Genomic DNA, 14,860 nt, shown 5'->3' with positions numbered 1-14,860 from the left:
ATGAAATGATTAATCAGTTGATTAATTTTTCAATTAGAAAATGAATAAATAAACAATATCTTACCTAGCTCCTCGAGTTCAGCAGTCATGGATTTGGAGCGGAGAGTCAACGTAGTACTTGGTGCCCTCTTCGGGGGTGGTGGGGCTGAAATAAAAAGAGATGAGAGATTTGACTTTCTGCCCAGGACCTTTCTAGCGCCTCCGATATGCAGATGCCATTTTTTCTCCACTGCCTGAATCTCGTCGTAATCCTGACAGGAGTCATCACATTGCTGAAGGATCTTGTTCAAACTGCGCGTGGAAGCAAACTTCTTCATGCTATCCCTCGTGGAAGAAGCTTGGGCCTAGTGGGTTTGGAGAGAAGTGCACCACATATATCCTTTGCTGAGTGTTGCCTGCATCTTTCCTAAACAGTGCTATTCATCCCAGAATGTAGCAGTGTCAGCCTGCAGCAGTAAAATTATTTTAAGTTACTTTTCACCACACAAAAACATAGATATTGAGAAAATATATATATATTTTTATGTTTCTCCCCATAAAACATCCAACTCAAGAGCGTAAAGGAATTCAGTCTGTTCTCAGTCTCAGGTGTGTCGAGATTTTTCCAGGCTATGGCTTGCATATGAACAATACGGTATTCAAATGTTCAACAGGGAATACCATGGAAACAAGGCCAGCAGGCAACCCCCTTCCTCCTCTTCCTCCTCCTCTTCCCATCCTCCCTCGCACTTTAGTCGTGCTTCAGAAGCCCTGTGATAAGTACGGTGTGAATGTACGTTTTTCGGATGTATCCATTTGTAAATAGCTACTATGTATGAAAACAAAACAAGCTTCCAATGAGCTAGCAAAGATTAAAATTGCAGGAATAGAAGATTCACATCCAGACTCGGGTTATTATTGGTGAGAGGGACGCAGAATGTCACTGAGAGCTGGATCGAAGAATAACGGCATCAGCATACATGAAAAAAATATTTCAGATGGTGGGTAAACTGGTTTCTTCTAAACAGATAACAGGCCAGTTTTCCGCTTCATCAGACAGCTTGTCGATGTTCCTTCTCTGGGGTAAGTAGACAGGCTGACAGAGCTCCAGTAGTACCACATATTTGGTTTAATCTCGACAGCAATATAGGTTGCACACAGCACCAACTGGCCTCGATGTTTGCTCCCTTGTTCTTCTACCCTCCTTGCTCACTCTCTCTGGCTGTTCTTTTATTCCATCTTCAGTCATGCGTTTTCTCCAAACTATTATTTCTCTTTTTCTTTACTTCCTCTTCATTATCTAGATCACCTTCATCTACCCTTCAATACTGGTGACGTTATTTTTGCTTTTTAAAGTATAGCCTTACTGCTCCGGTGGGAGGCAGAAAGTAGGCACAAAGTTCAACCTTGCTAAAAATTAACTTGACTATGAGCAAACATGTTGTCGCCTTGGTGTTACAGAACTGGGAATTTAGAGTTGATTGTAAAGATAACAAACTATTGTAAGTACACAAAATGTGAAGGAAGGAACTGCAGATGCTGGTTTAAACCGAAGATAGACACAAAAAGCTGGAGTAACCCAGTGGGACGACATTGAAACTAGTACAACGACTAGGATGGGGAGGGGGGAAATGGAGAGCGAGGGATAGCAATGGTTACATGAGGTTAGAGAAATCAATATTCATACCGCTAGGTTGTAAGCTGCCCAAGCAAAATATGAGGTGCTGTTCATCTATTTGCATTTGGCCTCACTCAGGCAATGGAGGAGACCCAGGCCAGGAAGGTCAGTGTGGGAATGGGAAGGGGAATTAATGGGTATTAACCTTTTCAGGTGAGGCAGAGGTTCACTTGCACCTCCTCCAACCCCATCTACTGTATCCATTGTTCAAGGTGTAGACTCTTATATATCAGCGAGACCAAACGTAGACTGGGCGATCGTTTCGCTGAACAACTTTGCTCAGTCCACTTGGGCCCACCTGATCTCTCGGTTGCCAAACACTTTCATTGCCTCCATGCGGTTAAACACTGCATTGTCTCATTCCACACTCCTCTTTCCATTATTTGCTTCATGGCTGTCACTACTCAGATCAAAGAAATGGAACTGGTGACTGATGTCATCACTACAAGAGCAGTTTATTCAATATTACGGTACTAAAAACATGTTAAATGTGGTAAGTATAAATTATGTAGGAGCATTAGCAAAAATATTGCTAATTTATACGGTAAAAATCTTGAAATCCTTAAAGGAATTATATTCTGAAATTTTTTATGGAATTCAGCACAATAAATGGAATAAATTTTAAACTAATGAAGTGTTATAAATATATGAAAATCCATATGCCTGTATGTAACTCCTATTGACTGTTTCTGTTAGAGGTTTCTGTCACATTATTTATAGCTAGAACCACACCATGGCATATAGATTACATATTGTGATTTCATACTACCCCAATGGAGGTGCTGTATTACCATTATAAATGACAGGTAGTAATTACAGTATGACAAATTTATACAGACAACTTTCATTATATAAATAAAGTAATTATATAATATTGGACAACACAATTGTGTAGCTGGAGGAGCTGCTGCCTCACAACGCCAGAGACCTGAGTTCAATCCTAACCTCGGGTACTGTCTCTGGAGTTTGCATGTTCTCACTGGGACTACATGAGATTCTTCTGGGTGCTCTAATTTCCTTCCACATCCCAAAGATGTGCATGTTGTAGGTTAATTAGCCTCTGTAAATTGCCCCTAGTATGTAGGGAATGGATGCAAAGGTGGGAAAACATAACGTGAGTGGATGATCGGTGGTCGGTATGGACTCAGTGGTCTGAAAGGCCTCTTTCTAAACTGCAATTTCAATCAATCGTTAATTGATCTTTCAATATGAAGAGATTTTATGACTTTAAATTAGGAACCATATTGCTTCCGTAAACGTAGGTCCATATTCCCATGTCTGACTACATTTGAAGCCAAGCTCCATATGTAGAATAATACAGGTGATTCACAAGCACAATATATTGTTTTGCCCCATTTGGCAATTGGAAGACTTTGGAATGAATGTCTATCAACTACACTGCAGGTCTGGAATGAAAGAATTGATGCTGTCAGCATGAGACCATTAAACCAGTCAACATCTGTTCAGGTGAACGATAGTGATCTAACACTCCATTTATCACTAAAATTGGTTGCAGACTGATTGTTAAATTGACAGTTTAAATATTCCACAGTCCCTTCCAACTATGGAGTCAAAAGAATTGGTGAGTTTGAAAAAGGCAAGTATATTGACTGGTGGTGTTCCCTTAACTTTATTTGGAGCTATGGCTTGGTAAAGTTCAAGTTTACTGTGCTTCAATTACTAATCTCCTGGAAATTAAGCCAGTCATCAGAACTAATGAAAAGTCGTTCAACCGACGGTAACTAAATTCCAGAATCAAGGTTACCCAAAACTCAGTGTGCAACCTGCAGTATGCAATTGACGTTTCTGTTTGTACACGCTCAGAGCTGAGCTCCAAGCCATGGTGGACACTTTCACTGAAATATACAAGAATGGGCATTACATACATTATCTATACGATAACTCAAAATTATGCAGATACTGGAAATTTGGAATTAAAAATAAAAATGTTGTAAACATCTAGCATTTGTAAATGTGAGGATCACCAGCTCAATTTTCTTCTAGTCATGTTTGCAGTCTGTCAGACTCAACATTGAATTCTACAACGGCATATAATTCGCTATGTCATTTACCTACAATATTGGCTCAGGTTTTCTCTCTCCAGGAGCTTAGCCTGACCTATTGGGCATTTCCTTCAACTCACTCTGCATTATGAAGCTTTTACGTCACTTTGTGCATGATCTCCCGTTCTAAATGTCCCCATTTAATAGTTTCTATATGTTTTTTGTTCATGCTCTTTCTCCCCCTCTCTAACTATCCTCATCAACCTGTCAACTAGATGACTTAATGTAGAGTTTATTATCAAGGAAAACATTGCCCTATTCCATTCCCTTTGACCCATTCATTTCTCCCCCACCCATTTAGTGGCAAAAAAACAACAGTTTTTGATAAGAGATCTTAAATGTGAAAAATTCATCACTACTCTTCTTTCCATAGATGCTGCCTGATTAGTTGAGTGTTTCCAACATTTTCTTCTTGTAATCTGCAAGGCAAAAAGTCACTACCAACCTACCCCACAGAACCACAATATCCCCTGAAAATAGCTAAACAATGGAAAGTGTGGACTGCTACCCATCTCTCAGGTGCTATCTCCTGGCAAAGGGAGTGTGGTGTCGCGGACGGATGCCACAGTTTGGCAGTGACTACACCGACACTCTCAATCAGGTGAACTCTCATGGTATATGCTATATACAGTGGTAAGAAAGTTCAGGTCCACATGGGGGCACTGTCCCTCGCCATCACAGCACATGTGTGATAATGTTGGGGATCCTGGGCTTGTCCCAGCAGCTTAGTCTTCGAATGAGGTGTGGTGATCTTAGGCTTCTTCCTGCAGTTCGCCTTTGCCTTGAAAGGAGTGGCTGACGGTAGAGGTTTCTTCCTGGCTGCCGAGCTTTGGGTTGGAGAAGCGACGCAGGCAATCTCTGGGTTATCATTGCAGTTAGTATTTGCCTCTATGTGTGTGTGTGGGAGCAGTCCCTCATTGTCTGGGGCAGAAGAGGTTCTGGCATCTCAGGCTTGCCACGGCCACTCAGTCTTAGCCTCAGGCCGAGTCACTGGCTTTCTTGGGCTTCTTTTCCCAACAGTCAGCCTTGACCACACGTTGGCGCTGGTGGTCTTGGGGCTATCCCAGTGGCTCATTCTTCCTCGTACCTGGAACAGGGGAACACAACTAGGAGGGAAGCAGCGCTCTTTGTCTCCCTTCCTCGCTCACTTGTTTTTTCCACCTACTCTTGTTGTCTCCCTTCTCCCAGTCACATCTCTGGCTTGGATGCCTGGGTTTTATAAAGTAGGCTGACAAAGTTCAAGTGGCCAACAAATAGCCACTCCCATCATGCGATTAGCTAGCATGGTCTTGCCCGCATTCTTCACCAGTATGGCATCAGAGGATGACGCCAGGTTCGGCAATGACCACACCGACACAATAGGATGAACTCACATAGTTTATTCTATTTACAGTGGTGAAAAAGTCCAGGACCACATGGGAGCACTGATCCTCATCATCAGAGTGCAAGTGCGATGACATTACTGATCTTGGACTTATCCCAGCATCTTAGTCCTGATCATCAAAAGAGGAGGTGTTGCAATCTCAGGCTTCTAACTGCAGTTTGCCCTTGCCAAGAGTGGCTGATAGTACAGGTTTCTTTCTGCAGTTCTACATTAGCCACCACAGGAATCACAAGACCTAAGTAGAAGTAATTTATCCTAAATCCCCAAAAACGGTCTAGGAAGATGAGAAGCCCAAGAATCTATCTATTGACACATAACTAAAACTCTCATCTTCCGGTTTGCGTTGTTTTTAAATTTGCACAAAAATGGTACGCGATAGTGCTACGATTTTTCGCCACCTTACTCACCGTTGTCCTGTGCTGCAAATGCCCAAGTTTTGTTCAGATTGGTGGTATATTTTAAAGGTTATTAAGGTTTAAAAATCTTTCCTCTCCTGTCAGTAACGGCCAGGACAGCGCCGCCCCTTCCTGCACCATTGGTGCACTGATTGGCCGGCCCCCGCCGTCAGTCACCTGCCACGCCCACCTTCCTGCCGGCGCCCACCTTCCTGCTGGCGCTCCTGCGTGCCCGCAGCCGCCATGGCCCGAAACCCGCAGCCGCCTCGGCCCAAAGTCCGCAGCCACCGAAGCCCGAGGCAGCTGCTGCTCCGGCACACAAAGAGGGAAAGGAGCGGCAACCTCGAGATCCTGCGGAGGTGTGGGGGGAGAATGGAGGGATTGAGAGAGAGGAGGGGGTAGAGAGGGAGAAGGGGAAAGTGTGGGTGGTGAGGAGGAAGTGTGGGGGAGAAGGGGGAATAGAGGGATAGGAGGGCAGGGAGGTAGGGAGTGGGGAATACCTGGGGAGGTGAGGAGGGAGATTGGGGGGATTGAGGGAGAGGAAGGCGTAGGGAGAGAGGGGGGAAGTGAGGAGGGAGAGTGGGGGAGGACGGGAAATAAAGGGAGACGAGTGGGGGATGTAGTGAGCGGGGAATAGAGGGAGAGGAGGGCAGTGGGGGAGGTGAGGAGGGATAGGGCGAGGTGAAGAGTGGGGGAGGTGGCGGGATAGGAGGGGGTAGGGAGGGGAGAGGAGATATGGAGGAAGGGAGGGGGTGACTGAAGGTAGGGGAAAGGAGAGGGAGGGAGAGTTGTGGGAGGGATTGGGGAAGGGGTGGAGGAGAGGGGAAATATCGTGGGGAAGTGAGGAGTGAGAGTGGGGGGATTGAGGGAAAGGAGAGGGTAAGGAGGGAGGGGGGGAAAGTGGGGGAGTTGAGGATGGAGAGTGTGGAGGGGATAGGGGGAGGTGAGGAGTGGGGAATGGAGGGGTAGGAGGGAGGTAGGGAGGGGAGAGGAGTTATGGAGGGAGGGAGGAGTGATTGAGGGTAGTGGAAAGGAGAGGGAGGGAGAGGTGAGGGATGGATTGGAGGAGGAGAGGAAAAATAAGAGGGAGGGTGAAGAGGAGGGGAGTAGAGTGCTGGGGATGAGGGGAAATGAGCCGCGCCTGCGCAATTGGGGGCTACGGATGAGTGGTGGAATTTTGCGGTGCGGGAACGGGTTGCGTTGGGGGAACGGGTTGCGTTGGGGGACCAGGCCTCCCGTGTGACAGGGACCCAATGGGTTCCACTTAGTCTAGTATATATTACTAAAACCCATCTTGTTTGTTTCTATGTGTGTGTGTGTATGTGATCCTGATATTACGCCAAAACGGTACACGATAGCGCTATAATTTTTGCAACAACTTACTCACAATTATCTTGTGTGTTTTTTATCAAGTTTCGTCCGGCTTGATGTTATATGTTACAAATTATTCACATTTTCAACCTTGCAAAATCCAGTTCGAGAAAGAATGCCTTGAACAGTGGCATTTGCTGGCAGTTACATCTATGACGTCACAATGGGATCTCATTTACATAATCTGCCTTTGAACAGTGCTCCACCTGACAATGACATCATAATGGGATCTCATTTACATAAACTTCCCATCAACAGTGTTCCACTCAGTGCAATGATACATTTGTTGTAAGGGGAGGGAGGGAGTGGGTGGGGAGGAGGAGAAATATTATTTAAACATTGTGTTTAGTGGGGGAGTGCGATAGGGGAAAGGTGAGGGAGGGAGTGACTGAGGGAAGGGAAAAAGAGAGGGAGGGAGTGAGGGAGGGAGTGGAGGAGAGGAGAAGGAGAGGGGAGAGAAGAGGGACGGTGAAGAGGAGGGTGAGGGAGTGTATGAGACACACCAGCGCAGTTGGCGGCTATGGTGAGTAATGAAATATTGCGTTGGAGGAACGGGTTGCGTTGGGGGATCGGGTGAGTGGTGGAAACGGCTTGCATTGGGGGAACGGTTGAGTGGTGGAATGGGGCCCAAAGAGTCCCACTTGGTCTAGTATATATTACTAAAACTAATCTTGTTTGTTTCTGCCTGTTTATGCATGTCTGTGATGTTCTGTAATTATGCCAAAACGATAAAAGATAGCGCTACAATTTTTGGTCCACCTCACTCACCATTGTCCTGTGGTTTGTTCTATTTTGTTCAGATTGATAGTATATTTTACAAGTTTTTCACATTTTAAACTTTACAAAACCCCACTTTGACAAAAATCTCTTCCATCTGCACTGGCATTTAGCAACGTATGATGTCACAATGGGATCGCATTTATATAAACTGCCCATCAGCAGTGTTCCGCTCCCAACAATGACATCACAATAGGACCTAATTTATAATTTAAAAAACTATTTTGAAAAAGAACTGCCCGTCAGCAGTTTTCCACCCCACAATAACATCACAATGGGATCTTATTTACATAAAATAACCCTCCACTTTAAAAAACATAGCTGCTTCCAGTTCACAATGACGTCAAGGGGGGTAAGGAGGGGAGAGTGGTTATGGAGGGAGGAAGGGAGTGACTGAGGATAGGCGAAAGGAGAGGGAGGATGAGATCAGGGAGGGAGTGGGGGAGGGGAGGAGGAGAGGGGAAAGAATAGGGAGAGTGAACAGGAGGGGGAGTTGGTACTGGGGGATGACGGGGAATGGAGGAGGATAGGTGTAGGAAGAGGGATGGCGAGGTGCACTTGGGGAGAGTTGCCATGACTCTCGTCACAACGGGGATCTCTGTCGGGAACCAGCCCTCCGGTGTGACAGGAACACAACGATAGAAATGAGGTTACCACTCCAAATGCAGATTAACCGGTATGTCAATGCATGTATGTCAATGCATTGCTATTTAGAGGAATGTGTGCGAGCCTGACAGGATAGATGCTAGGAAGCTGTTTATCCTGGCTGAAGAGTATTGAATAAAGAATCATGTCTTAGAATAAGAGGTCAGCGGGGGAGAATCAACGCTCTACATAAAAACAAAATGGGAAGTAGAATTAAAAATACAAATAACAGAAGAAGTATGGTATCAAATGTGTGAAACACAATGTACATCCACAAGCTCATTAGTATGGAATTTTGTTGGAAGAACCTAACTCTTTTTTATAACACCCAAAATAAAAAGCAGGCAACTTGCTGTCCAACAACACTGTTGGAGGCTGTGCGGGAGTATGGAGGCAGACCACTTGCATATTTTCTGGAACTGTGTAAAGATAAGGGCATACTGGGAAAATGTTAACGCAGTTGTTAAAAATATCTTGGGTTATAAAATCACAAATACCTGCCCTGTGATGTATCTGGGGCATACTTCTTAGTATAGAGATAGCTTCATGTGCTTTGTGATAATCTCCTACAAATTCTTATATTTTTATGGTTGATCTTCAGATTTCTTGCATTCATCTTTTATTAGTTAAAATCTCTAAAATTAATGATCTAACACATCATTCATTTTGCCCCAATTATCCACACCCTTTTGTGGAGAGAGTTTGAGATTTATGCAATCCTTTTTGTTAAAAGGTCCTTATTGATATCAACCTTGAAAGGCCCAGCTGCGAGTCAATGCACCATATTAGAGATGGTTCCGGCAATATTCTGATGGCCATTTAGTCCTTTGAGTCCATTGTATCCATACATTACTAAAACTCTCATCTTGTTTGTTTGCTGGTTTGTTTGACCGGTTTGTATTTGCGCAAAAACTGTACACGATAGCGCTACAATTTTTGCAACCCCTACACACCTCCTGTGATGTAAATGAAACAATGTTCAAGAAGGAATTGAAGATAGACAAAATTGCTGGAGAAACTCAGCTGGTGCGGTAGCATCTATGGAACGAAGGAAATAGGCAACGTTTCGGGCTGAAACCCTTCTTCAGACTGATGCAGGGTGGGGGGGGGGGGGGGGGGAGAAGAAAGGAGGAGGAGGAGCCAGAGGGCTGAGGGAGAGCTGAGAAGGGGATGCAGACTGACCAAGCGGAATATGAGGTGCTGTTCCTCCAGTTTCTGGTGGTGCTCACTCTGGCAATGGAGGAGGCCCAGGACAGAAAGGTCGGATTCGGAATGGGAGGGGGAGTTGAAGTGCTGAGCCACAGGGAGATCAGGTTGGTTAATGCGGACCGAGTGGAGGTGTTCGGCGAAACAATCGCCAAGCCTACGCTTGGTCTCATCGATTTAGATCAGCTGACATCTAGAGCAGCGGATGCAATAGATGAGGTTGGAGAAGGTGCAGGTAAACCTCTGTCGCACCTGGAATGACTGCTTGGGTCCTTGAATGGAGTCGAGGGGGGAGGTAAAGCGACACATGTAGCATCTCTTGCTGTTGCAAGGGAAATTGCCCGGGGACGGGGTGGTGCGGGTGGGAAGGGAAGAATTGAACAGGGAGTTACGGAGAGAACGGTCTTTGCGGAAAGCAGACGGGGGGGGAGATGGGAAGATGTGGTGAGTGGTGGGGTCACGTTGGAGGTGGCGAAAATGACGGAGGACTATTTGTTGTACGTGACGGCTAGTGGTGGACTCACTGTGGTAGACGTTAATATGTGTTTATTGTTGTTTTTTATTGTATTATATGTATGACTGCTGCAATTTCGTTCAGACTTCGGTCTGAATGACAATAAAGGCTATCTAATCTAATCTAATCTAATCTAGTGGGGTGGAAGGTTAGGACTAGGGGGATTCTGCCCTTGTTACGAGTGGGGGTATGGGGAGAGAGAGCAGTGTTGCGGGGTATTGAACAGACCCTGGTGAGAGCCTCATCTTTGGTAGGGGAGGGGAACCCCCGTTCCCTGAAGAATTAGGACATTTCCGATGGTGTGGAACACCTCATCCTGGGAGCAGATGCGGCGTAGACGGAGGAATTGGGAGTAGGGGATGGAGTCCTTACAGGAAGCAGAGTGGGAAGAAGTGTAATCTAGATAGCCATGGGAGTCAGTGGGTTTATAGTGGATGTCAGTCAAAAGTCTATCATCTGCGATGGAAATAGTGAGGTCAAGAAATGGTAGGGAAGTGTCGGAAATTTTTCCAGGTGTATTTCAGTGCCGGATGGAAGTTAGTAGCGAAGGTGATGAAGTTAGTGAGTTGCGTGTGGGTGCAGGAGGTAGCACCAATGCAATCGTCGATGTAGCGGAGGTAGAGGTCGGGGATGGGGCCCTGGTAAGCCACGAACAAGGATTGTTCGACATACCCTACAAAGAGGCAGGCATAGCTGGGGCCCATGCGTGTGTCCATAGCTATGCCTTGTGTTTGGAGGAAACGGGAGGAGTCAACCGAAAAGTTATTGAGGATAAGGACCAACTTCGCTAGGCGGAGGAGAGTATCAGTGGACGGGTATTGGTTGGTTCTCCGGTCGAGGAAGAACCGGAGGGCTTTGAGACTATCCAGGTGGGGGATGGAAGTGTAGAGTGACTCCATGGCGAAGATGGGGGCCTAGAGAATGGAATGCCTGGAGACAACGGAGAGTGTCTGAGGTGTCTTGAACATAGGTCGGGAAGGATTTCACCAGGGGGGATATGATGGAGTCGAGATATGTGGAAATAAGTTCTGTAGGGCATGAACAGGCAGAGACAATTGGTCTATCAGGGCAGTCAGGTTTATGGATTTTGGGGAGAAGGTAAAATCGGGCCATGCAGGGCTGGGGAACGATGAGGTTGGAGGCTTGGGCGGGCAGGGAGCCGGAGTTGATGAAGTCAATGATGGTGCTAGAGATAGTGGCCTGGTGCTCGTCAGTGGGGTCATGGTCCAGGGGTAAGTAGGAGGAGGTATCCGAGAGTTGGCGCGTGGCCTCAGCTTTGTAGAGATCAACGCGCCAGACTACCACGGCCCCTCCCTTGTCGGCGAGTTTGATAACCCTGTCTGGGTTGTTGCGGAGTGAGTCGATGGCAGTGCGTTCAGGGGGGGAGAGGTTAGAGTGAGACAGGGGAGTGGAGAAGTTGAGGCGGTTGATGTCCCGCCGGCAGTTTTGAATAAAAAGTTCGAAAGCCGGAAGACTGTGAGGGGGCGTGCACGAAGAAGGGATCCGTTGGAGACGGGACAAGGGATCAACAGTGCGGGGCAGGGACACATTCCCATGGAAAATCGCTGTGAGGCGAAGGCGATGGTAGAAGAGCTCCAAGCCGTGGCGGGCGTGGAACTGCTGAGGACCGACCGTTCGGTATCAGAGAGGGGGAGGTCAGGGGGGGATGGCGAACACCCGGCAGGGATGGGGGTTGGGCCTGGAGGAAGGCAGGTAAATGGACTGAGGACAAGGGGGGGGGGGTTGACTTAGTATGGGAGACAAGTGTAGGAGAGGTGTACTGACTGTGTGGGCAGACACTTTGGTAATGATTGCCCACCAGTCTCAAAAGTCGGCGTGTCTCCCTGTCCCTGGGATAGCAGGGGGCGATCAAACAGCACAATACCCCCCTCCCCCTCCACGCCAACACGAAGGGCAACGATCCCAAGGCTTTAGCGTCAGAAACAGCGGGCAGGCGACAATCACCCGCCATAGCGCGAGAGAGATCAACTTATTACAAGTTATACGACTCTTGCAGTCTTTAACCATGTGTCCTTTCTTCAAACATCCAATGCAGATTCCCTTCTCTTTTAAGTAGGTCTCCTTTGCACATTGGTGTTTCTGTCTTTCTCCATCTCATTGTTGGCCCTGTCTGTCGCCACCCCCACCCCTCTGCTTCCCGGCCATGTGTGTGACCTCTTCCCTCCCCTCTCCAGCTCCCCGCCCATTGCACCAGGCACGGGTGCTTCGCACCGTCTTCACGTAGGCGATGCCAGCAGATCAGTCAGCGCCAGTCGCCCCGGGGCAGGTGCTCGGGGGCTCTCTCCCAGCGAGGCTCCGGACCGGGGGGGGGGGGGGAAGGAGGGGGGACGGGAGTCAGTGGGCACGCCGGCTCTGCCACACCATGTGCCGCCGCCAACCAAACCACCCGTCCACGTCCACACGCTCGGTAGAACAGGAGCTGAGGCTAGGAACTGTACCAGCCCTTGCCCCCTCCCTGTGCAACTGCAAACAACCCCACTCTCCTGCTCACCTAACCCGCCCATCCCTTCTCTCTGGGTATTGAAGGCGCTTCTGGTCTGCAGTGTGCAATAGTCACCAAAATATACAACATCTTTAGAAAGGAAAAGTACAAAACATGTCAATCCCATGAGATAGGCCTTAGTCATGGTGCTGTAGAACACGGAAACAGGTCCTTCGGCCCAGCTTGGCCGTGCCGTCCAAATTGGCGTCTTGGGGTAGTCCTATTTGCCTACATGTGGCCCATAGCCCTTTAAACCCTTCCCATCCATTTATCTGTTGTTAATAACCTCAAGAAAATTCCTGTTTCAGTTTCCTGGGCCCAACTCAGAGAAAAGTCTCCCCCCCCTTTCCAGGGTTAATCGCTCCATTGTTTATAATGATCTCTGCATTATGAAGTCCTCGACAGTGAACCCCATGGGCAATCACTACAAAAAGTGCCTGCCCACACAGTCAGTACCAAAGATCGTAGAGGGACAAGATAGACCACTCCTTCGAAATTCAATGGGCTGACGTGTAGTACGCAACGGAACGTCACGGCCGCCATTTGTTACAGCGACACTCGACTTCCGGTATTCCACCCGCTGTGATCCAAAGCAAAGATTATAGAGCTCCGCTATAATCTTTGATCCAAAGCAAAGATCCTCAAGTATCTTGTAGCGGGAACAGACCCCTCCTTTGTGTAGTTTCCCTTGCATTGTATTGCTTTAACACACACTGCAAAAAATTAAATTTAACGTATATATATTTAATATATTTATATGAATGTGTGTCTGTGTGTGAGAGGCAAGTTAGAGATAATAGTTTATTCTCATGTATCAGAAGCTACTTTGATTTAAATAATCGCTATTAATTTATTTGTCTTGTAAGATGATATACATAAACCATAAAGGCAATTATATATATAATTATATAGTAATAATATATATATGCATATATATATTTACACACACATATATATACACATACATATATACACACACATATATACACATACATACATACATATACACATACATATCCACACATACAAATACACACATACATATGGATACATTTATATGCATACATACACACATATAAACATATATATACATACATATATACACACATATACATATACATGCATATATATACACATACATATATATTTATACATATGATTAACATGTAGAGGAACCAACGAGAGAGCAGGCTATTTTAGACTGGGTATTGAGTAATGAGGAAGGGTTAGTTAGCAATCTTGTTGTACTGCCCCCTTGGGCAAGAGTGACCATAATATGGTTGAGTTCTTCATTAGGCAGGCAGTGACTAGTGGGGTACCGCAAGGCTCAGTGCTGGGACCCCACCTATTTACAATATATATTAATGATCTGGATGAGGGAATTGAAGGCAATATCTCCAAGTTTGCGGATGACACTAAGCTGGGGGACAGTGTTAGCTGTGAGGAGGATGCTAGGAGACTGCAAGGTGACTTGGATAGGCTGGGTGAGTGGGCAAATGTTTGGCAGATGCAGTATAATGTGGATAAATGTGAGGTTATCCATTTTGGTGGCAAAAACAGGAAAGCAGACTATTATCTAAATGGCGGCCGACTAGGAAAAGGGGAGATGCAGCGAGACCTGGGTGTCATGGTACACCAGTCATTGAAAGTAGGCATGCAGGTGCAGCAGGCAGTGAAGAAAGCGAATGGTATGTTAGCTTTCATAGCGAAAGGATTTGAGTATAGGAGCAGGGAGTTTCTACTGCAGTTGTACAGGGTCTTGGTGAGACCACACCTGGAGTATTGCGTACAGTTTTGGTCTCCAAATCTGAGGAAGGACATTATTGCCATAGAGGGAGTGCAGAGAAGGTTCACCAGACTGATTCCTGGGATGTCAGGACTGTCTTATGAAGAAAGACTGGATACACTTGGTTTATACTCTCTAGAATTTAGGAGATTGAGAGGGGATCTTATAGAAACTTACAAAATTCTTAAGGGTTTGGACAGACTAGATGCAGGAAGATTGCTCCCGATGTTGGGGAAGTCCAGGACAAGGGGTCACAGCTTAAGGATAAGGGGGAAATCCTTTAAAACCGAGATGAGAAGAACCTTTTTCACACAGAGAGTGGTGAATCTCTGGAACTCTCTGCCGCAGAGGGTAGTCGAGGCCAGTTCATTGGCTATATTTAAGAGGGAGTTAGATGTGGCCCTTGTGGCTAAGGGGATCAGAGGGTATGGAGAGAAGGCAGGTACGGGATACTGAGTTGGATGATCAGCCATGATCATATTGAATGGCGGTGCAGGCTCGAAGGGACGAATGGCCTACTCCTGCACCTAATTTCTATGTTTCTATTATTTTCCAACGA

General features: G+C 46.4%; 1 protein-coding gene across 1 annotated transcript in view; it reads right to left on the bottom strand.

Annotated features, from left to right (window-relative positions):
* The window catches only part of shank3a (SH3 and multiple ankyrin repeat domains 3a), a 530,257-nt gene that overhangs the window by 87,914 nt on the left and 427,483 nt on the right, over positions 1-14,860 (bottom strand). The window contains exon 19 of the mRNA XM_055653270.1: positions 65-145. Within this exon, the coding sequence (XP_055509245.1) occupies positions 65-145 (81 nt within the window). The remainder of the gene's footprint in view (positions 1-64; positions 146-14,860) is intronic.

The sequence above is a fragment of the Leucoraja erinacea genome, chromosome 22 (assembly GCF_028641065.1).
Source record: "Leucoraja erinacea ecotype New England chromosome 22, Leri_hhj_1, whole genome shotgun sequence".
NCBI classification, from domain to species: domain Eukaryota; kingdom Metazoa; phylum Chordata; class Chondrichthyes; order Rajiformes; family Rajidae; genus Leucoraja; species Leucoraja erinaceus.
This window is presented reverse-complemented; position numbering and strand designations above follow the sequence as displayed.